Genomic DNA, 21913 nt, shown 5'->3' on the forward strand with positions numbered 1-21913 from the left:
TTACTCCTTCAGAACTGTCTAGTTATTGACAGTCCCCTTTTCTTGGGCCCATCTTGTCTACCCACCTGAGCGGTGCCAGGACTGTGTTTTATACATAATCTGTAGTACACATAATATTTAGCTGCGTGAGTAATATTGTGCATCTCCCCCAACGTGGATAATGCTCACCCCTGCACAAGGCAGTATTTAGACCTTAGATAAACCTTCTATTGCTTTATACTGTGAGAAAAAGCCCTGAAAATGGCACTGTATTAGTTTTCTATTGCTGCTGTAACAAATAACTATAAACTTGGTGACTTAAAACAACAAAATTTATTATTTTATAGTTCAGTAGGTCATAAGTCTGACATGGGTTTCACTGGGCTAAAATCAAGGTGTCAGCAGGGCTCTCTTTCTTCTGGGGGCCTTAGGGAAGAATCCATTTCCTTGCCTTTTTGTTTTTTTGTGAGGAAGATCAGCCCTGAGCTAACATCCACGCCAATCCTCCTCTTTTTGCTGAGGAAGACTGGCCCTGAGCTAACATCTATTTCCAATCCTCCTCTTTTTTTTCCCCTTTTTCTCCCCAAAGCCCCAGTAGATAGTTGTACGTCATAGTTGCACATCCCTCTAGTTGCTGTATGTGGGACACCGCCTCAGCATGGCCCGACAAGCAGTGCGTCGGTGTGCCCAGGGGCCGCCAGTAGCAGAGCACACGCACTTAACCGTTAAGCCACGGGGCCGGCCCCTACTTGCCTTTTCCATCTTCTAGAAGCCTCTGCATGCCTAGGCTCCTGGCCGCCTTCCTCCATCTTCAAAGCCACAAGGGCTGATTGAAGCCCTCTCACACCACTTGACTCTGACCTCCGCTGCCTCCCTTTCCCACTTTTAAGGACCCTTGTGACAACATTAGGCCCACCTGGAGAATCCAGGATAATCTCCCTATTTTAAAGTCAGTTGATTTGCAACCTTAATTCCATCTGCAAACTTAATTCCCCTTTGCCATGTAACCTAACACATTCACAGTTCCTAGGGATTTGGAAGTGGACATCTTTGAGGAGCCATTATTTTGATTACTACAGGCACCCTTACCCAAAAGCCTGAATTGTGGGTTTGCATATTGGTGGTAGGGGGTGTGACAATAAATGGGAAAAGCTTTTTGGAATGACAAAACTCTCTTCAAAGACAGGGATGCCCTGCTGCGTGATCTCTGGCAAATCACTTGAGTCTCAGTATCTACATTTTTGCTAAAATGGAAATTGCCATCCTTTGCTCTGCGTGTTAAATGAAATAATTATGTAAACGCGTTTGGCTTAGAGGATGACAAATAGGGCTCAAGAAGTTCTTGAATCTTGATGAGGAGGGTGGGCGAAGTTCTCTAAATGACATCTGGAAATAGTTTGAGAGATTTCCGGAGAAAAGGAGTGAGTGAAAAGCGCCTGCCCTGGAGTAAAGTTGGAGGTTGAAAATTCTAGCAAAATAAATCAAGTTTCATGAAGCTTTTGAATTAAGTTTGAGGCAGAGGGCCCAGGTTAAAAAAAGGGCAAAGTGAAGAGGCTCCTTAGGAGCCATCAGGTGACATAGTACAGAATGGAAGGGGGTAATCTGTCAGCTCTTCGCAGGCAAAAATTATATTTGTGAAATTCCCTCCCTATTTAGTTCAAGGCCATATATACTGTAGCTGTACAACAATCACTAAGTGAACAAATGAATTTATAGTGTGGTCAGGAAAAAAAGGGAACAGCGCAGGTTCCACCGAGATTTGAACTCGGATCGCTGGATTCAGAGTCCAGAGTGCTAACCATTACACCATGGAACCGCTACGCAAAGGCACCCGCCTTCGGCTCCCTAATCCTTTATGAACCCCGCCCCCAGCCACAAACTCACCACACCGCGGCAGAGCCGAAGCGCTCCCCAGCGCCCCGCTTCCCGGCGTGGCGGAGCGGGGAATGAGGAAGAGGCCGCTAAGAGTGCGGTCAGCTGGAGTCCAGGGTTTAGTTTCCCCCATGAGCCTCCTTGAGGGGGTGAGAATTTGAAGACCGACGCGATGCTTCCGCCCACCGCCCTTCCTGGGCTCAGGGGCGGGGCGCCACCTCCCCGGAAGTACTTCACCTAAGGGGTTGGGGCCTGCCGGAAGTGGCGTAGCGGCAGGGAGGGGTTCTTTACCCGGTCCGGCAGCTGAAGCTCGGCGCTCGGGTGGCCCCTGCAGCGACGCCCCCTGGACCCACCGATACCACTGCTGCTCCCACCCCTTCCCTCTTCGGCCGCGCCATGGGCACCCGCGACGACGAGTACGACTACCTCTTCAAAGGTGAGGCCACAGGCTCGCCCACTCTGCACCCAGTCCCCTTTCGGGGGCCCGGGACACTCCCGGGGGACCCGCGTGCGGGCCACCCCTGCTCTGAAATCGGCCTTCCTCAGTCCTTCCTCTCCCTGCGGTTTGTCCTTAGGTCTCTCGGCTCAGCCCCCTTTCCTCCTCTCGGACAGGGGTCCTCACCACACACCGGTCTCTTCGCGACCTCCCCGCAGGCCTTCTCTAGCCTCAGGGCCCCTCACCGAGTGTCCTTCTCCCAAATCGTCTTCTTCCTTTCCCGGTTTCTGTCGTCCCTTCGGAGGGGCCGCCCCTCCCACCGTCTGTCTTTTCGGGTCTGCTGCCCCTCCCCCTCGGTATACACCCTTCCTGGCTGCTCCCCTCCCCGAGCCCCTCTGACAGGCCCTTCCCTCCGCTCCCCAGCTTTCCCTCGGCGCAGACTCCCACTTCAGGTCTTTTTCTTATCCGCCGCCCTTTCCCCTCGAGCGAGCCTCTGCTCTGCCTGTCTTCACAGCCCCTCTTCTCCGACGGACGCGCCTGCTAGCCGTAGTCTTCCGTCGCGGGGCCGGGCCCGGGTTAAAATCTGAGCGGGCCAGAGGCCCCCACCCGCCCCACCGTACTCGCGGTCAGTAACCTTCTCGCACTGCCCCCGGGGTTGGTAGCTCTTTCCCCTCTACCTTCCCTCCCCACATGGTTTAGAGCTCCGCACGTCTCCTGTGCGACCCCGAGGGTGGGGGGTAGGGTTGGAGGGATTGGCCATCACCCACCCGCGCACTTGTCGCAGTGACCCGGCCTACTGATGTGACTTCCCACCTAGTCTTTTTTCTCCCACCCTCCCCACCCAGCGGTAGCCAGCCCGGGATAACTCTTGACTCTGCTCGCGAGAAGGGGTTGCGGATGGGTGGTGGCTGTTATCCTTGCCAGACCTGAAGGCCCAGTTCCTGAGCAGGAAAGGTTGTGCGCTACACAAATACTAGCCTGCTTTATCACTATGGACTGGTTGCTTCCTGCTGCAACACTGGGAGGATCCAACCTTTTGGTGTTTTTAGAACGGGAAAGGAAGAGTCCTAGTTAGCCTCATGCCTTTCCCAAAAGGTGGGGGTCAGGGGGGAAGTTTTATGCTCTTTGGTCAAATTAAATATTTATTATAAAGTAGGGAAACATGTAGTGCCTCTTGGAGAAAACATATTGGAGGATGGGGGGTGAATAGAAAGAATTGCTTGTTGGTTAATCCGGAAAGAATCCAAATAGTTTTTTTTTTTAATCAACAAAGATAAAGAGTACAGTAAATGCTTTTTTTGTTCTGTGAATGCGCTCTCACTCTGATGCTCTTTCTCTATTCCTGAATTAGGAGGGCAGCCATCAGTAGTATGCTGAACAAAGATCATTACCAGGGAGGAAGAAGCCATTGCTATTAAAGCTTTACAGTGGAGGGTGGAGTTTAAAAAGAGTGTTAAGCATGGTGATTGTTTCTGACTTTGCCATTGGGTCATAAGAATGATTGACTAAACAAAGCAGGACACATTTCTTTGCTTTACCAGTACTTTGCAAATCTTAGCTGATGATATACCCTTATCACCACTTACTGCTCTGGGCTAGAATATTCTCTTATACAAGGTGAGTATCTTCAATATCCACCCCCACCTCCCATAGTGAAAAGTTCTTTACAGAGGAGGGGGTACTTAATGCATTTTACAGATACAAAAAGGAAACATGGCTTACTTTGCATACTGTTTGCTGAAGGCCTCTGAGGTCAGGTGAAATTACTTAGTGAGACCCTGGAGACTAGGGTTTAGTCATTAAAGGGAGTTTTTTTTTTTTTTTTAAATAAGGTACGGTGGCAAGTGACAGCTAGCTATCTTTGAAGTAATTTAGAACACCATAGACTATCAGAGTATTTCTCCTGTTTGGTTTGGAACTTGAATGTTGGTTATAGAAGCCATTTATTTTTTTCACTAAGAATATTAATTGTCCTGGATTGATTTAAGGAATTTTAATTTATCTTTGGGATTAGACCATCCTAACTAATTGAGAGTACAGGGCTTTGGAATCACAGAGGCCTGGATTCAAATCCTGACTCAGGTCTTAAATTTGCTTTGTAACCTTGGGAAAGTTAACTTTTTAAACTTCAGTTCCCTGTCTATAAAAAGGAAATAATACCTACCTCTCCAGACTGTTGTGAGGGGTAAATGAGACTGGCTGTAAAATTTTAGCGTCTGTGAGGACTCAATAAATGGTAATAATATGAAAGAGATTATTCTGGTTCTTGTCAGTTTTTTTACCTTAAATCTTGATAAATGTAAGAACATTTAAGTGTTAGTAAAGAAACTTAGAACTGGGAACTTCTGAAGTATTTTATATTTCCATGGGTTATGGTTTCATCTTGTTGTACATTTTGCAGTTTAAGATAGGGTGTTTAAAAAATTCTGCTGAGGAGGATTTCCACTTTTTTAAAGCTCTTACAGGATATGAGTCACTTTGTTTTTTACTTCAGTGCTGATTATTTAGCCAATTTCTTATTTATACAGTTCTCATAATTTAAAGCGAAGCAACAATAATTTCATTTTAAAATGGTTTCATTCTACAGAGATCTATTCACCAAGATGAGCTGGAGCTCTCTTGGAAGAAGGCTTACCTAGCAAACTTAATAGTTCAGGGAATTGGAAGTTAGTTTGTAACTCTAACCAGTTGCAAATGAAAAGATATTTTGATTAGTATAGGATGGAGTAGTCCAAGCAGGAATGTAATGTGGGGAGAGCAGGACAATTATTCTAAATTATGTTTTTGTTCTTGAACATTAATCTTTAGTTAAGCTCAACAGTGAGTAACTTCTGGTCAGGAGGAGTTAATTTTATTTTTTAAAACCTGACTTTTTATTTTAAAAACTTTAATTCTACAGGTATTTACGCACAATGTGGTTAAGGCCCTGTGGGACACATAAGTGAAGTAAGCACCAATTATAGTTCGTATTTACAGATATTGTGGTAGACACCAATCAGACACCAATCAGAATCACATTTTCTGAAAATATCTGGATACATAATCTACACCATTTTCTTTTCAGTCTCCTTGAAGGTCAGTAGTAATTAACCATCAGCTGATTGTCAGTGGAAACAATGGTAGGAACTTTGCTGTATTGCATCTTGGTAGTTTTTCTTGCACAACTTTTGGTTGAGCAACTTACATTCTGCTGAATCTGGAAAAACTTGACTTCAGCCGTATTGAATGCATTTTATTTTAAAGACTCTTGGTGGTGGTGTACAATGCCTATAGTTAGGAGTAGAAACATCTCCAAGTTTATTTATAAAAACCGGTATATTATAAAAACCAAGTTTATTTATAAAAACCAAGTAAATTATCAGTTATTCCTTCAGGTGATAACTTTTAGGTCTGATGTACTATGATTGATTTGTTGAATTAATTTCAGTCCATGCATTAGTTTGCAAGAGAGTGTAAAAAACTAAATGTGGTTGAAGAGGTAGAAATTTTTATTAAGTAATGCATAATTAATATGTATATTCTGTTTTTACGGCATTTAGTAGCCTAATATTTGATATATAATGAACCAAATTTAGTATTAGGTATTAGAGATGATAACGTAAGATTCAGCAGATGAAGTTTACCAAGTGGTAATAAATATCAGATTACTTTAGAAATGCAGTAGATGTTTCATATATAGATGCTGTTATTTAATTTATACCCACACACATATATATAATATAGATGGCTGTAGTTATAAAATGTTTAAAATAGAAGATAGTAGTTATGGAAAACATGGAAAAGTCACTGCAAATTCCTTTCTTGAACTGTAGGATGTGATTATATAGTTTGTCACATTTTTAAAAAGCAATTAAATATTGTTATTTTAGTGAGAGAAGCTATTTTGATTGGAAATTAAGTTTGAGTCCATGAACTTTTGGTTTTTTTGGTTTGTTTTTTAAATCATAGCCAATAAATTCTCTTGCTTAGGTAGTTTAATCCATTCTAGTTTAGTTTTTTAGTGATCCTAAATGTCACCCTTCTTGGTTTGGTTTCTCATTCAGTAACTGAATAGAAGCAGCTTTCCTTATTGTGTCATTTCTCAGCATCATCTTGGCAACACTGTTCTTAAAGAACTGATATCTTCTGTTGTCATTTAAGATATAATCCTTTAACAAGTTGCTAATCTTAATTCTGGCAACCTTGGCCATGTGTAGTTGAGATAACTATTTTATATTGTATATAGCATTCATGAGTCTTGAACTGTTTTCAGATAAGGGTGCTATTTTTTATAATAAAATTAATTGGTTACATTGAGGAAAAAAATGCCCTCACTAACTATCTTTATGACGACGTAAAGATTTGAGGATGGGGAGATAGTGAACATAGTTGTTAGTAAAAGTGGAGGTCAAAAAGGAAGAAACCAAAACGTGAAAGTGCTGGAGTTTTTGTGGGAGGGAGAAAGTGTTCTTTGAGTTATTTATTTATTTAATTCTCCAAAGGCATCATCATTCTAGATGTCTTACTCTTTGGCTTTAAACTAAGTGACTGGCTCCTGAATTACTAATTGATATCTGAGTGCCTATGAAGTAGAAATGTTCGACTTTTTGATTTTTCCCTTCTTTCCTATTCCCACTTCAAGTAAGGCTTTTATACCTCAGTGATAGTGTGGGGCCAGAAATGATTCAAAGGATATTTCCTCAACAGAACATCCAGCCTCTTGCACTAAGATGCAGCAGTGAGTGTATCCTATTAACTGAGATTTGACCTCACATTGAGGATGGTGGACCTTGGGAACATCAACCAGCCATCCTCTAAAAGTGGAAGTGCATTGGGTTTGTATGTTACTTTCATGACCTTAACATCTTCTTCTCTGGTATCCAGATTAAAGCATTTACTATGTGTTTGCCACAATAACCTTTGACACCTCTAACTGACTATATAGCTAGAAATAACTATTTGTGCTGCGTGGAGTCACTGACGCCTGGATGATTTCTTGCTGAATCAGCTGATAGAGGAAGCCAGAAAGATATGTATTTGGTAATGTACTCCCTCCAGGATTGTCCAGAGGCCAGCTTATATCTGGTCTTCTGGCAAGAAAGGAGTACATCATGGACATTCTTTGCCCTTTGACCAGAGTGCTGTTTACCTCCCTCTCCACCCCCCCACCGAATCCCAGTCTCTTTAGTAAGGCATGGTCTTATTCCTTGGTGTTATTCTTGCATGTTTGATTTTCAAGTCCTAGTGTCTAACTCAATTAGCTAGTAAGAAGTAAGAAGAAGCATTAGTAGTCCAACAGTAGAAATAAGTATAATATTTTCTGAAATGCCAAAAAAAATTTTGACAAAGGAAAAAAATGTTATCAAGCTCAGATTCTGTAAACCTGTGAACTCATTTTGTTCTTTCAATTCAGATAGAAATGCTTTAAAATAAGTTAACTGCTTATTTCCTCATTGTTTTTGAAATTCTTAAGTGTAACATCACCTTGGGTGAAAAAGAATCCCCATGTATTTAGTTAGTAAATAAACTGCCCCCTATAGTAATCATATGAAATAAATTCATTTAATCAAAACCTGTTTTAAAACAATTCATGAAGTCGTAAGTGAAAGTGTATGCCCTCCTTGCTTTGGCCTTGACTGAAAGTAAGTCCGAATTATTAGACAGCTTCCTAGGTCCCCTGTTAAGCTTAGTAGGGTGTTTGTTTTTGGAGAGGACTCTAGCTTCCTGCCTGTCTGATAAATGCAACTATTAAAGAGTCATTGTAGTTTCTGTGACTTGGGTGGCAAAGTTTATAAACCTGATGCCGCATATGTTAAATGCATTTCATTTTGCCTAGGTGTGGGTCCTGAGGTCACACCCAGTCTTTGATGTAACTGAGTAGAACATATTCTTTCCCTTCCCACCACCTGCCAACATCCTTAGTTGCTTTCATGTCTGATACATTTTAATATTGCAAATCGTTCATTTGGCTTAGGATTTATCTTTCAAGTTATTACCTTCTAAGGTAGTAAGGTTGGTATAGCATTGATGGTTAATTAATGCATTAGCCTGGCATCAGTACCTAGTAGACCCGTGATTAAAGTTGCATTTGTAGACAGGATAGCATATCTGTGCTAAGCAGATGATGTGTGGTAGTGATTATGCAGGTAGAAACAGGTTAAAAAGAATAAATTGGTTTTATTGATTGGTTACAGGTCAAGAATATGAGCTCCTCATCTCTCCCCCACCCCAGTCCCTTTTTAAAAGTCAGATGCCCTGTCTTTTTTTGCTTTCAAGTGTGGTGATATTCTGAATATGTTTGCCTCATTTATATGACATTAAGTTCTTTGTCTTTCCAGTTGTCCTTATTGGAGATTCTGGTGTTGGAAAGAGTAATCTCCTGTCTCGATTTACTCGAAATGAGTTTAATCTTGAAAGCAAGAGCACCATTGGAGTAGAGTTTGCGACAAGAAGCATCCAGGTTGATGGGAAAACAATAAAGGCACAGATATGGGACACAGCAGGGCAAGAGCGATACCGAGCTATAACATCAGCGTAAGTCTCATAATTTTTAAGTTCTGTGAAATAGGCTTGCCATCAAGTGAATTAGCTGACTTTTGGTATTGGAAAAGGTCCTGTTTTTTTTTTTTTTTCCCCCTTTCCTTTTAGGAATTCCAGTATTAGGATTTTGAAATTTGTCAGTGTGTTTTAAAAAATATGTAATCCATATGTTTAGTTCTTGCTGGTATTCCCTTATGTTGTGGCTGTTTTCTAATAGTTAAATACTTTTTTCTGTTTTCAGGTACTATCGTGGAGCTGTAGGTGCCTTATTGGTTTATGACATTGCTAAACATCTCACATATGAAAATGTAGAGCGATGGCTGAAAGAACTCAGAGATCATGCTGATAGTAACATTGTTATCATGCTTGTGGGCAATAAGAGTGATTTGCGTCATCTCAGGGCAGTTCCTACCGATGAAGCAAGAGCTTTTGCAGGTTAGTGATATAAATTCCTTGATATTACAGTGATTCTGTATTTCTTAATGCTATATCTTAGAGTTTTGATAACCCTCCCAATGAGTGTAATTGGTTGTAACAGTTTCAGAAAGGTAAATATGAATGCTCAGCAAGGATTGTTTTGAAAGTGTGTGATGAGTATATGGCTCTTTTGCTTAACTTTGTGTCATTAAAACACTAGTATTTTGAGTTTTTGCTGCTAAAAATTGAAATATAAGTGCTGTTGTTTTTTTCTTTCCCTGAAAGGGGTAGAGAAATCTATCAGTTCATTCTGTGCTTCGTGTCTCTTTTTCCATTATGTCTCTGTGTTTTCCTAAGGCTGCTCTATGTGGGTCTGAAAAATAATGGCCCAGGGAGTGTCAAGGACCAACAGAGATGTAGCTGCTTAGGAGCTGTAACTTTTTTGGGTTTATGGAGGATCTGCCTGTCTCTTGCACCTGTCTGGTAGGGACACCCTACCAGAAGGCAACATTGTACATTCTTGGGTAGTGAAAGTTGTGTGATTATGCTGTGAATAAAGTTATCTATAACTGTTTTTTAGTTTCCCAGGGATGAAGCTTTATTTCAAATAATATAGTTAACAGAATTATAAATGAATCCAGGAGTGCACCTATCCATATTCATACCATAGCTATGTGGCTGATGGGAAGAAGGACAGTAAGGGATGGAAACAGCCGGGTATTTGATAAGTTTACTACATTTTCAGTAGTGTCATTCATTGCTAGTGGTAGTATTTAGATGTAATAAGTATTTATTTTAATTAAGAAGCCAATGAAAACTTCTCACTGTTATTTTTAATTTACTGGAGTGTATGTAAAAAGGTGCTCTTACTGCTCAAGAAATTGGAGAGGTGTTATGTTTTAGAAAGGTCTTTTGTTTTCCTTTTCTTTGCTGAGAAAGATTCACCCTGAGCTAACATCTGTGCCAATCTTCCTTTGTTTTGTGAGTTGCCGTCATAGCATGGCTGCTGAGGAGTGGTGTGGGTTTGTGCCCAGGAACTGAACCTGGGCCGCCAAAGCAGAGCGCACAAACTTAAGCGCTAGGCCTTGGGGCTGGCCCTTTGTTTTCCTTTTGAAAGCTTGAGTGTATCACATCCCTTGTATTAAAATTTGATGAGACTGATGTTTTTGTATCTCCCCAACAGAAAAGAATGGTTTGTCATTCATTGAGACATCTGCTCTAGACTCTACAAATGTAGAAGCTGCTTTTCAGACAATTCTGACAGGTAAGACTTAAACATTTTCAGATTATACCAGTGGGAATTGGAAGTTTTAGGAAGGTAATTTAAATAAATTAATCAGGAAACTAAACTATATGTCACACTATCTGAGCATGACTAATTTGAGAGCTACTATATAGCAGGAGTTGTTTAGAGTACAAAATGAGTTACAACCCTTGCTTGCTGAGCTTTAATCATCCTCATTCATTTGGTTTATAGTGGGAAAAATACTTTGAAAATAATTTGTTTACTTCTATTATTATGTAAGTCCACATATTCCGTACTTAATGGTCACAAGCACAAAGTAATGGTTAAATGTACTCTCATAAGATAAATATTGAAATCCTGACTATAGAAGGATATAAATGCCTTTTTGAAATTCAGTAAAGAAAAGGCATTCTTGGTTCTGATGTGTTATAGAAGCAGCTGGGGAAAAATATATTCTTAAACATTTAAATGAAAAAACAAAAATTAAAATCCTGCCATGATATATTGTAGAAGAAGCAAGGTGTCACCTGTGGAGAAAATCAGCCAGTGATTACATATAGGAAAGGTTAAATAAGTAGTGGGAAAGGAACAAAGTTGATGCTGTTTTGGAATGTAGATGTGCAGACAAGGTCAACCTCAGGGATGAGAAGACTCATATTTACCCTGACTTTATAAGAATGACGGATTTATCAGTAAATTTAATCTTATCCCTCTAATGAGTACTTCAGTGGGTTGTTTTTAAGTACTTTAAAATTGTACATTACTTTTAAGAACTCATGATTTAGAGTATAGTCTTAATACAAAGTAGAGTCTTATGTGGTGTTCTGAAAAGTCTATATGGAGAAATGGTTAAATAAATGAGTTTCCAATTATAATGTAACATGATTTTAATTTATTCTTTGTATGCAGCACTTGCATTAGAGGTGAACAGATTTTAACTTCTAAATATTATTTTACTGTAAAAATATAGGGAATAAAGCCTAGGATTTAAGAGCATGGACTTGGAAGCCTGACTTGGGTTCTAGTCCTGGCTACTCCACTTCTTATTAGCTCTATAATCTTAGGCAAGTTACATAACCTTTCTAGGCCTTAATTTCTTTGTCTGTAAAATTTTAAATATGTTTTGGGGAGTTCTGTTATTTTCTTTTTGAGAGAGGGCTTGTATTTACTTAGAAATACCCTGTGATAGAACTTCCCTGTTATGTTGTGGCTTCAAGGTTTTTGTCTCTATAACCCATGGAAAAGAATTGCCTGTCACTAGACATCTACTTTAGATTCCAAAATGAGTACAACAGTTCATACATGTAAAATACTTAGTTATCCCTGGTACGTAGCAAACATTTGATAAATTAGTAGCTAAATAGCAGTTAAGGCATGAAAAAAAAGACTCATTAAAAATAAACTAAAGGGCCAGCCCTGTGGCTTGGCGGTTAAGTGAGCGTGCTTCACTGCTGGCGGCCTGGGTTCAGATCCCGGGCGCGCACCGACGCGCCGCTTCTCCGGCCATGCTGAGGCCGCGTCCCACATACAGCAACTAGAAGGATGTGCAGCTGTGACATACAACTATCTACTGGGGCTTTGGGGGGAAAAAATAAACAAAAATTAAAAAAAAAAAAAAAGTTTAAAAAAAATAATAAAAATAAACTAAATATTGGTGATTCACATGCCTGTTTTATTCTTTTCTGTTATCAGAAAAATAGTGACTGAGAAAACTCGTGCTAGGGTTGGATAAATGTCTTTGGAACTTAGTAGCTTTCCTTTAGAGTCTGCTCTGTGTCAAGTTTCATTGCAGATTGTTCCAAGGAAGCAAGATTTGATTAAATTTGCCGTATGTCTGCAAATCCTACTTTTTTTCTTTATAACCACTTGTGTGGATTCTAGTGAGTCAATATGTAGAGTACAAAATTTAGACCCAGGAGTTGTAGTTTTTTACTTTTTGTCACTTTGCTTCCACTCCCTGTGTAACTGAAGTCCGTGAACCTCCCTGGTCCTCAGATTCATGGTGTCTTAAAATGGGTGAGACAAGTGCTCTTGAAGGTCTATGAGTCTCTTAAGGCCTCTGAAAACCTCACTTGAAAAAACTTTTTAGTCAATCTTTGTTGTTGGGATGTTTTTTATGTCTTATCCAATCTCCTCTGCTATAATTCTAGCCCATTTATTCTGATCTCAATTTCTAGCCCATTTATTGTGATGTTAAGTGAAGATGAGACCAGGTCTTTTCTTCTATCTACAGTTAATTATTGTATGTATCGTTTTGTGACATTGAACTTATGATCCACTCAATGTGAACTAATCAGTAAGCAGTGATATATACTTAATGTTGAGCTGTTTTGTCCTTAAAGATGAAGAACATCCGGCTGTTTTTCTTAAAATTCACTCTAGATTAAACTTTTGTTACTGCTTAATTAATGTTGCTTGAAAGCAAACAAGACTTGAGCTTCATTTACGACCACTTTTCCTCTATATTTGCTGTTTCCTCAGCTTCCTGCATAAATCTCAGTGTTGATCTGTGGGATCTGAGATCACTGCATATGGCAGCAGACATCTGTGTTGTTTTGCAATTGTTAGGATGTTTGTTCTGAACTTTTCTTCTATGTACCAGTGGGACTATTAATGCACAGAAAAAACAGGAAAGAGAATAGTAATCGCATTAGGCTTAATTCTACTTTAAATGTTAACAGTATTAAGGGAGCATTTACATTGTATTTTGATGTTGCTAGAAGAAAAAATGCAAAATTATGTATTGGAAAATTTATCTACATTATTACTCCCAAGTTAATTATGTTGCTTGTTTTAGAATAGACCCATGGCATTCTTGACACCCATGAATTTGACGGTAACTCTGTGACATAATTTTGCTGATGGTATTTTTTGAGAATTAGTTGGCTAGTACATTGAGTGAGCCTGATAGATTGCCCAGCCTCTGCATTTCATTGCAGCTTTGTTTTCTTTCATCCTCAAGTTCATTAACAGATGTTTTTAATCCATACTTTCCATACTGTTATTTTCTTTTAACTTTGAATTTTGGTAATTTCAGGCTTAAAGAAATGTTGCAATAATAGTACAAAGAATTTGCAAAAACACTTCACCCATATTCCCCAAATGTTGATATTTTACCACATCTGCTTTATTTTTTTTCTTCCTCTCTCTAAATATATACATATTATTTTTTTCTGCACCATTTAAGAGTGACAGACATGTTGCCCCTTATACCTAAGTACTTTCTCTGTTTCTCCTAAAAATAAAGACATTTCTCTTTCATAACCATAGTACAATGCTGTTGTACTCTATTGTACTCTCTAAATCAGAGAGTTAGATAATAGTGCCACATAAATGTTTAGCTACCGACCTTATTCAGATTTCGTCAGTTGTTCCAGTTATGTCCTTATTAGCAAAAGAAAGTCTAGGATCAGATCACATTATTGCATTCAGCTGTTTTATCTCTATTTTCCTCTAATCTGGAACAGTTCCTCAGTCTTTCGTTTGTTTATTGACATTTTTTGAAGGGTACAGTTCACTTATTTTGTAGTGTCCCTCAATTTGGGTTTGTCTGATGTTTCTTCATGATTAAATTCAGGTTATGCACTTTGAGCAGGAACACCACAGAAGTGTTCTCAGTGTATCATATTATGAGGCTTGTGATATTGGTTTGTCTTATTCATTACTGGTGATGTTAATTTTGATCACTTGGTTTAAGGTGATACCTGCCAGGTTTCTCCATGTGATTTATAAGTCCAAGCCATCTTTTTAATATGAAGACTAAATTCTTAATTCTGTGGTTGGAAGAATTTTAATTCACTTAGCATTATTGACTCTTAAAAGTGGGGCTAGAGTTTTCAGGCATTAATTTTATTAGAGTACTGAGAATCTTTTAATTAGGTGTAGTATACTGCTTTGTTCTTGGCATGTGGCAACCTTTTAAATACCTGTCAATATATCAAATTTGAGCATTTTTTTGACCTTTGAGAAACTTAGACGGTGAGCTATGGGTTTGAAGAAGACCTAACAAATTCTGACCTAGGCTATAGTGGAACAACTCAGGCCTTTGCTGTTTTCATGATTTTTGGAGGGACTGAAGAATTTCAGCTCTTTTTGTTCCCAGTTTGGAACAGTTGCATTAATTTCCTTAGAATTTACGTTGCAAATTGATCCAAACTTCTATTAGAGTAGAAATAGCATATCTCTTTTTTATTTAACTTTACCTGGTTATATTTAAAGCTATCTTATATTAATATTTTATCTTATATTTAGACCTACTACAAGAGATTCTGATCTCTTGTAGAATGTGTGATTCTAGAGTTCCTTTTCTTTCTAACTTTATCTATCCTTTGGACATCTTAAGAAGGAAAGGAACTGCACAGGAATTAGTGTATCACATACCTTTGGTTCTAAAGGAGAACGTGCCCTTGAAAGAGGAAAATATTTGCATCTGCTTTAGCAAGTTACTAGTCCTGTTCCCCTCCCCCACTTAAATAACCTCCTCTCATCTGATACCAGCTAGAAAGTACCTGCTTCCTATTTTCTTATCAAAGTTTTCTTTAAGCAATACACCCAGCCACAGAGATGTTAAGTAAATTACTTGTGTGGCCTCTTAGTGCCCATTCTACCTGAAAGAAAGATTTTCTCCTAATTTTCTGATCAACACTTTCCTTTTTCTTTATTGCCTTGTTGGCATTTTTATTAGCGGACATCTTTTTGGTGACTGGAGCAAATGTAGCAGTAATCCATTTCTGTAAAACAGTATGCAGTACTTGGAGACAGTTATACAACACTTCTCAAATTTCTCGCTTTGTAATGGGATCTCTTTAATTATTTACCTTTCTGTGTTCTCTGAGAACTCTGCCTTTTCCTCTCTTCCAGTGTTTGCTTTCCATGTAAGAACCTTCAAAATATTTTTTGTTTTAGTTCCCCTAACTTAATCTTAAAAACAACTTGTAAAGAAGTTAAAATTTGTAGTGGGTCATTCACATTTATTTAATTATTTCTACTTGAAAAAGAAAAGCCATCCAGTTTGGGATTAGAGAGAAAATATAAAGAATAAAGAATGAATGGTGTAGTTTCATAGTAAATTGATGATTATCTTTGTTCTTTAGCCACTAGCCTGACTGAATGACTCTCTTTCCGTTTACCCTTGACTCACCCACTCTGATCCCATCCCTTTTCAATGAAAAGAATCTAAATGAAGACTCATATCCTTTTTTTTGTTCTAGTCAGTAGCCTTTCTTTATTGTAATCTAATTTTTCCTCTTGATGCTTCTTTAGCTTTGAACTGCTGTCAGCCTTCTCAAACATGAATTTTAGCATGTCCGCCCCTCCTCCCCGCCAAAAAAAGCGTGAGAAAAGGTATACTAGCTGTCAGCGTTTCTGTTAGTTTATGTATTCAGTTGACTACAGTGTGCTGTTGTTCAACTTCAGGGAAATTAGTTCTTAATTTGGAGAAAATGTATTAATTCAGTTAATACATTTCTTTAACACATTTCTTTAACTTTTTGTTATGGAAAGTTTCCAACTTACCAAAAGTAGGATAGTATCATAAAGTCCCATGTAGCCGTCAACAACCATCAGTTTATAGCCAGTCTTTCCTCCTCCTACTCCCTCACTCATTATTTTGAAACAAATCCCAGATATTACATCATTTAATTTGTAAACATTTCGTGATGTATATATAAAAGATTAGGACTTAGACCCATAACAACAAAACGACTTAAAAATTGGCAATAATTCCTTATTACCGTCTGTTATCCAAACAATATTAAAATTTCCTGTCTCAAACTTTTTTTCAGTTTAAGTTAGAATCCAAATGATGTTCATACATTGCAGTTGGTTGATATGTTTTTGGAGCATTTCGAAAATACAATTCTACTTTCTCTTTTTTACCCCATAAATTTATATTTTTAAAAGTTTCAAGTATTACAAAAACAATACGGTGAACACCCATATACCCTTCATCTAGAATCATCAGTTTGCCACATTTGGTTTATTTCTACATGCGTATATATACTTTTTTTCCCCTTTGCTGAATCTTTGGAAAATAAATTGTAGACATTGTCGCACTTTACTACTAGATATTTGAGCCTTTTATCTCCTAAGAAGAAGGCATTCTCCTGCATAATCACAATGCCATATATCATATCTAAGAAATTAATATTTATACAGTTATATAATGTGCAGTTCATATTCAGATTTCTCCAAGTGTACTAAAGTGTCCTTTATAGACTTGGTTTTTACATTTTAAATCTAGGATCCGGTCAAGAATCACACATTGCATTGATGGAATTGTTTTGTATCCAGAGTATCAAATAGAGTAGCCACTGGCCATAGGTTGTTATTGAGCACTTGAAATATAGCTAGTGGACTGAGGGATTGGATTTTAAATTTTATTTAATTTAAATAGGTGGCTACTGTATTGGACAGCACAGATCTAGATCATTTATCCCCATCTTTTAAATGTATTTTATGACAATAACTTTTTTGAAGAGTCTCAACCAGTTGTCTTGTAGAATATCCCTCAATCTGAATCCAGCTAATTGTTTCCTCATGATAAATTCATTTTAAACATTTTTGGAAGGAATACATAGGTGTCCTTCATAGGAATACATTGTGTCCTTTATAGTACATCATAATGGGAGGCATATCATGTCAATTTGACCCATTTTTAGAATTCCCTTACCTTTTAAGGGTTTGTTTTGTTTTGTTTTGGAGGGACCACTGGGAGAATAAGGAAATAAATACATTCTCTGTTAGTAAGGAGTTTATAATCTAGTCAGAGAGAACTACCTTTAGGCAATGCAATATCAGACCAAATAAAATGTGTTAAAAAAGATACTTGGTGTAGAGGAATTTAATAACATTTATTCATGCAATTAGTTACTTATCAAACCCCTACTATATGCTATGTGCTGGAGATACAGCTATGAATAAGGTAGACACAGTTTTGGTCCTTATATAGTTTAACATTTAGTGGAAGAGGTAGACACTAAACAATTAGTTTTGATAAGTGTCATATAAAATCTTAATTTGCCAGTTTTGAATAATTGTTTAATTATAATTTAACTTCAGTTCAGGAGGCACTGATGAACATTATCTTTCCCTCCTTTTCCAAGAGTCCTTTGAGATATTGGCATGTTATAAAGTTGTGCTCTACCCTATACAGCTAAGAAAAATACCTAATGTGTCTGATAGTACAAATTTATTTTTATTTTTCTGTGGTACAATGTCAGTGTATGTAGGTTTTTTTGGCAAGGGTAGACTGAAAATACTCGCATGGTTTAGATCTAAGCCCGTAAACGGTGTCATCTCTTTAGACCAAGATTTATTTAATTGACTGGTGAACCTTTCCCTCTGAAATGGAAAACCTTTGTTTCTCTTCTTACCCTAAGGGAAATTGTTAAAATAGTGGGTTGACTCTAATCAGTAGCTGTTTGAAAATAAAACTTTAAATTTATGCATTCTCTGTTCAGTTTATTTGTAGTCTTTCCTGCAAATGTACCTTCTACCTCTGTGTATCTTTTATGTCAGCTACTGATGGGTCTGTTCACACTGAGTATTGCTGTTTCTTTTTTTCACTCAGAGATATACCGCATTGTTTCCCAGAAGCAAATGTCAGACAGACGTGAAAATGACATGTCTCCAAGCAACAATGTGGTTCCGATTCATGTTCCACCAACCACTGAAAACAAGCCAAAGGTGCAATGCTGTCAGAACATATAAGGCGTTTTTCTTCTCCCCTTGAAGGCTGTGTATAGTCCATTTCCCAGGTCTGAGATTTAAATATATTTGTAATTCTTGTGGTCACTTTTGTGTTTTATTACTTCCTCATACTTAGAAATTTTTCCATGTCTTAAGTCTTTTGATTTTAGCTTTATAAAATCATCCACTTGTCCCGAATGACTGCAGCTTTTTATCATGCTATGGCTTCACTAGCCTTAGTTTAATAAACTGAATGTTTGGATTCCTCAATTATTGTTTACTTTTCATCATGGAAACCTGTCATTGTAGGACATAATAGAACTTGATCACTTGAAGCTCAGACCTATTGGTCTTGATCAAATCAAACTAAGAAGACTTAAGAAATAAGCTATCATTTTGCCACAGAGCAGCTTATAATGAGCAGCTTATAGTTCATACACTCTTCTCTCAGTGCAGTATATAGTTCCAGAAATTGAAGAATTGCCCTATAAACATAGCAGGATTTTGAAAACTTGAAAATTTTCCATTATTCTGGAAGTCAGTTTCTAAAATGCCTTAATAGGGTTATGTAGTTTAGTAAATTTTGTTTTTTAATTTTTGTAAGCATCAACGTTGATTAGAGAGGGGGACACTTTTTTCTGGACAAGAATTATCTTAATAAACATGAAAGACTTATGGTTTCAGTAGCAGTATGGTAATGGGACCATATGTTAAACAATGCTGCTGGCAGGCTGGGAACTGGAGAAATTGGTGGAATTCCATCTGAGGTGCCTCTGTTGCAGTGATCAGGCAGCCAAAGTCATTTAATTTATCTAATTTCCCAGCAGTAGATTATGTGGCATTTTATTGCTCAGGCAATAACTGGTTTAATGCTCTTAGTATCAAATTGTAAAGTGTTAATTTTGTCTTAAAACCTTCCAGTAAATGAAATGCAACCTAGTTTTATCACTATATCCACCAGCAGGCATGGATAATTATTTTAACAAGGCTGATTTTTGAGTTTTGCAGTATATTATGGAATATAGTCCAGTTAAATATCTGGTTTCAAGTATGTGTAAAGAATACAGTGAGAGGTTAATTTCTGCTTAAGTGGTACCACTTAAAGGCATGTATTCTTTTAGTAGGTAAGATAAAATAGTACCTTGAGTTTAAATAGAATGCATTTAGGCATTATACAAACCTGAAATAGTTTCCTTCCACTACATTATTGAAATCAGTGGAGCAACTAGTTTCTCATTCAGAAATGTGCACACTAATATTTAGTTTTACTTTCTTGTGGATAATATTAAGCACTTACTCTGCAGTGTTCTGAAAGCTGTGTCAACTGAAGTGATACTATTCAGGATGGTGGAATATCCCCAAAATATGTATGTGTGTGGGCTTGCGTAGATTACTATGTTTCACAGTTAATCTTGTGTCTTTTGCGGTGCTCATGACGTGTGGGACGCACGGAAGGCATTGCTGTGGTCAGTCATTTTGGTTTTCTTCTGTAGCCATTTTCTTATTTTAGTGTATTGGTTATGAAGATACTATTATCTATTTGTAAATCGCTACTTTGTATTTTATGCATGCTCTGTAACTTGATTTTTTTTTTTTTTTAGTTATTGATTTGGAATATATTCACATTCTAATAAACAGTTATAGGGGGACTATTCTTTATGTTGTCAGATTACATTTTTTCTTTGAGTGCTTTGAATGCAGCCGTGGAATATTTAATTCTGATGAGTAAGAGCATAGGTCCTTGCATTACAGAGTAAACATTGAATTGGAGGCATCATTGTGTGAATTGAGCTTTGATTTTAAAGATTTTATTTATTTATTTTTCCCCCAAAGCCCCAGTAGATAGTTGTGTGTCACAGCTGCACATCCTTCTAGTTGCTGTATGGGGGACGCGGTCTCAGCATGGCCGGAGAAGCAGCGCGCCGGTGCGAGCCCGGGATCCGAACCCGGGTCGCCAGCAGTGGAGCGCGCTCACTTAACCACCAAGCCACGGGGCCGGCCCGAGCTTTGATTTTAAACATGTAGTTCAATTATGCTTTTCTTGGGAAAAGTATTATCAAAAACATTAGAGAAGTAATCTGTGTACTTTCATACATAACAGTGTCACCAGACCCAGGAAGAGGCACCATCACTATTTATTTAACTCAAAATTGTTAGTAAATTTTTTACAAAATTATTTAAGAGAAGGAGAAACTAGGTAGTGAATTGAAAATGAATAAAGTAACTTTGAATTTTGGACATGGTTGGATTTTGGGAGAATTCTAATAACCTTAAGCAGTAGTAGAAAATGGCTTTGATTTGTATTTCAACAAGTATCTTCATTCTGAATAGTATCTTAGGAGACAAACTCTCAAGTAAGAAATAATAAGTTTTTAAATATTATGGCAAGTTAGGGCTCTAGGCAGGTTAGAAATATTTTGCTGCTTGACTCTGCTTTTCGTTTATTTTAACTCTGAATGTTTTTTTTTTAACCTATTGTATTTTGAAAAGTCAGTTAGCTATTTGACTTGATTAAACTATGTCATTGTTCTCAAATGCTATCTATGATTTCTCTTTAATAGTAGTTACTTTGTAAGAGTAAGTTTTCATTGCATTGAGTGTGCTAAATTCTAATTCTAAGAAGGGGGGTGCTAGCCATTGACTTACGCCAGAGGTCTGGTAAGTTCTGAAGGGTTCTGCAGAAAAATTAGACTTCTTAAGAGTTTGGATTGCCCATCAGAGCTAGTCGTATTTATTTCATCATTGGGAAAATGAACTTTTAATTTTTGTCTTCAGGGACTTGTATTTACAAAATGAAATGCTCTCAGTGGTTTGAGCCTTTGTGATAATCTCTTCCATCTACCTTTAAGAGAAAAAACTGTTTAGACAGTTTTGGCTAACACCAGAAGCAGAATAATTCAAAGGCTGGGTGGATAATTAACTTATTCTAACCTGTTAAGTTTCAGTTTATGGAGCTTTTTTTTTAAGGCGATTAATGGAGGAGAAAAATGGAGATTGGTTATTTGATGTCTCACAAACATCATAAGCATGAAAAAATTCAAAACAAAATACAAATTTTGTATAAGGACTGTGCATGACACCCATTCTCTGTGTGAAAAAAAAATGAATGAACAAAGACCATGAAAGGACCCTCTTCCACCATATCATATAATGGGTTAGCATAACAGTCAGACTAGTGCTGAAGGAAGAGGGCTGACTTTTGTTCTCCTGGTTGGGGCAGGGCTGGTGCCACACTCCTTAATGGAATTTGATAGGTCATCTTTTCCATTCACCTATACAATATGCCAAATAAACTGGAGTTGTCATTCTAACATTTTAAAGAACATTTTTCCCCAAACTGAAGGAGGCTGATGGTAACAATAAAATAATACAAAATACTAATGTCAGTACAACTTATATAAGGGAGACCATTAGGCTGAGAGAGAATTTTAATTGAAGTATCCATTTCCCTGAAAATCAAATTAGAGGAAAGAGAAAGAATATTTGAAAGGACATTGATACTAGGTGTATATTAGAAAGTACGTTAAACTCTGTGAGTTAAAAGATTGCAAGTGGCAGGCATAATGGAGCACTGGACTCGATGACCAAGACTTAGACTTGGATTCTGGTCATAGCTCTTCTAGTCATTTTGTCTCTGAGCCTCACCTTCTTCCAGTTAATGAGGAGACTGGATTAGATAATTTCTGGGGTTCATCCCAGCTCTAATTCAGTAATTCTGTGAATGAACTCTCAGGTACTAGAGCCACATTATACAT

At 37.9% G+C, this 21913-nt stretch overlaps 1 protein-coding gene and 1 non-coding gene across 4 annotated transcripts; one reads left to right on the top strand and one right to left on the bottom strand.

Annotated features, from left to right (window-relative positions):
- Positions 1-1723: 1723 nt before the first annotated feature.
- Positions 1724-1795, bottom strand: TRNAQ-CUG (transfer RNA glutamine (anticodon CUG)). The gene has a single exon. It is a non-coding gene; the product is annotated as a tRNA-Gln (tRNA).
- Positions 1796-2124: 329 nt separating this feature from the next.
- RAB11A (RAB11A, member RAS oncogene family) lies at positions 2125-19812 on the top strand. Of its 3 annotated transcripts, XM_087428570.1 has the most exons (6): positions 2131-2287; positions 2802-2912; positions 8605-8800; positions 9048-9241; positions 10407-10487; positions 18040-19812. In XM_087428570.1, the coding sequence occupies exons 1-6, from the start codon at positions 2248-2250 to the stop codon at positions 18177-18179; spliced, it is 762 nt and encodes a 253-aa protein (XP_087284696.1). In that variant the 5' UTR covers positions 2131-2247; the 3' UTR covers positions 18180-19812. The 3 variants fall into 3 exon arrangements, with proteins under 3 accessions (XP_004421775.1, XP_087284696.1, XP_087284695.1); XM_004421718.3 differs by lacking the exon at positions 2802-2912 and having other exon boundaries at positions 2125-2287; XM_087428569.1 differs by lacking the exons at positions 2131-2287; positions 2802-2912 and adding an exon at positions 6974-7101.
- The last annotated feature ends 2101 nt before the right edge of the window (positions 19813-21913 follow it).

This window comes from Ceratotherium simum, chromosome 3 (genome assembly GCF_057802395.1).
Source record: "Ceratotherium simum simum isolate JZ-2026a chromosome 3, ASM5780239v1, whole genome shotgun sequence".
Classification (NCBI taxonomy): domain Eukaryota; kingdom Metazoa; phylum Chordata; class Mammalia; order Perissodactyla; family Rhinocerotidae; genus Ceratotherium; species Ceratotherium simum.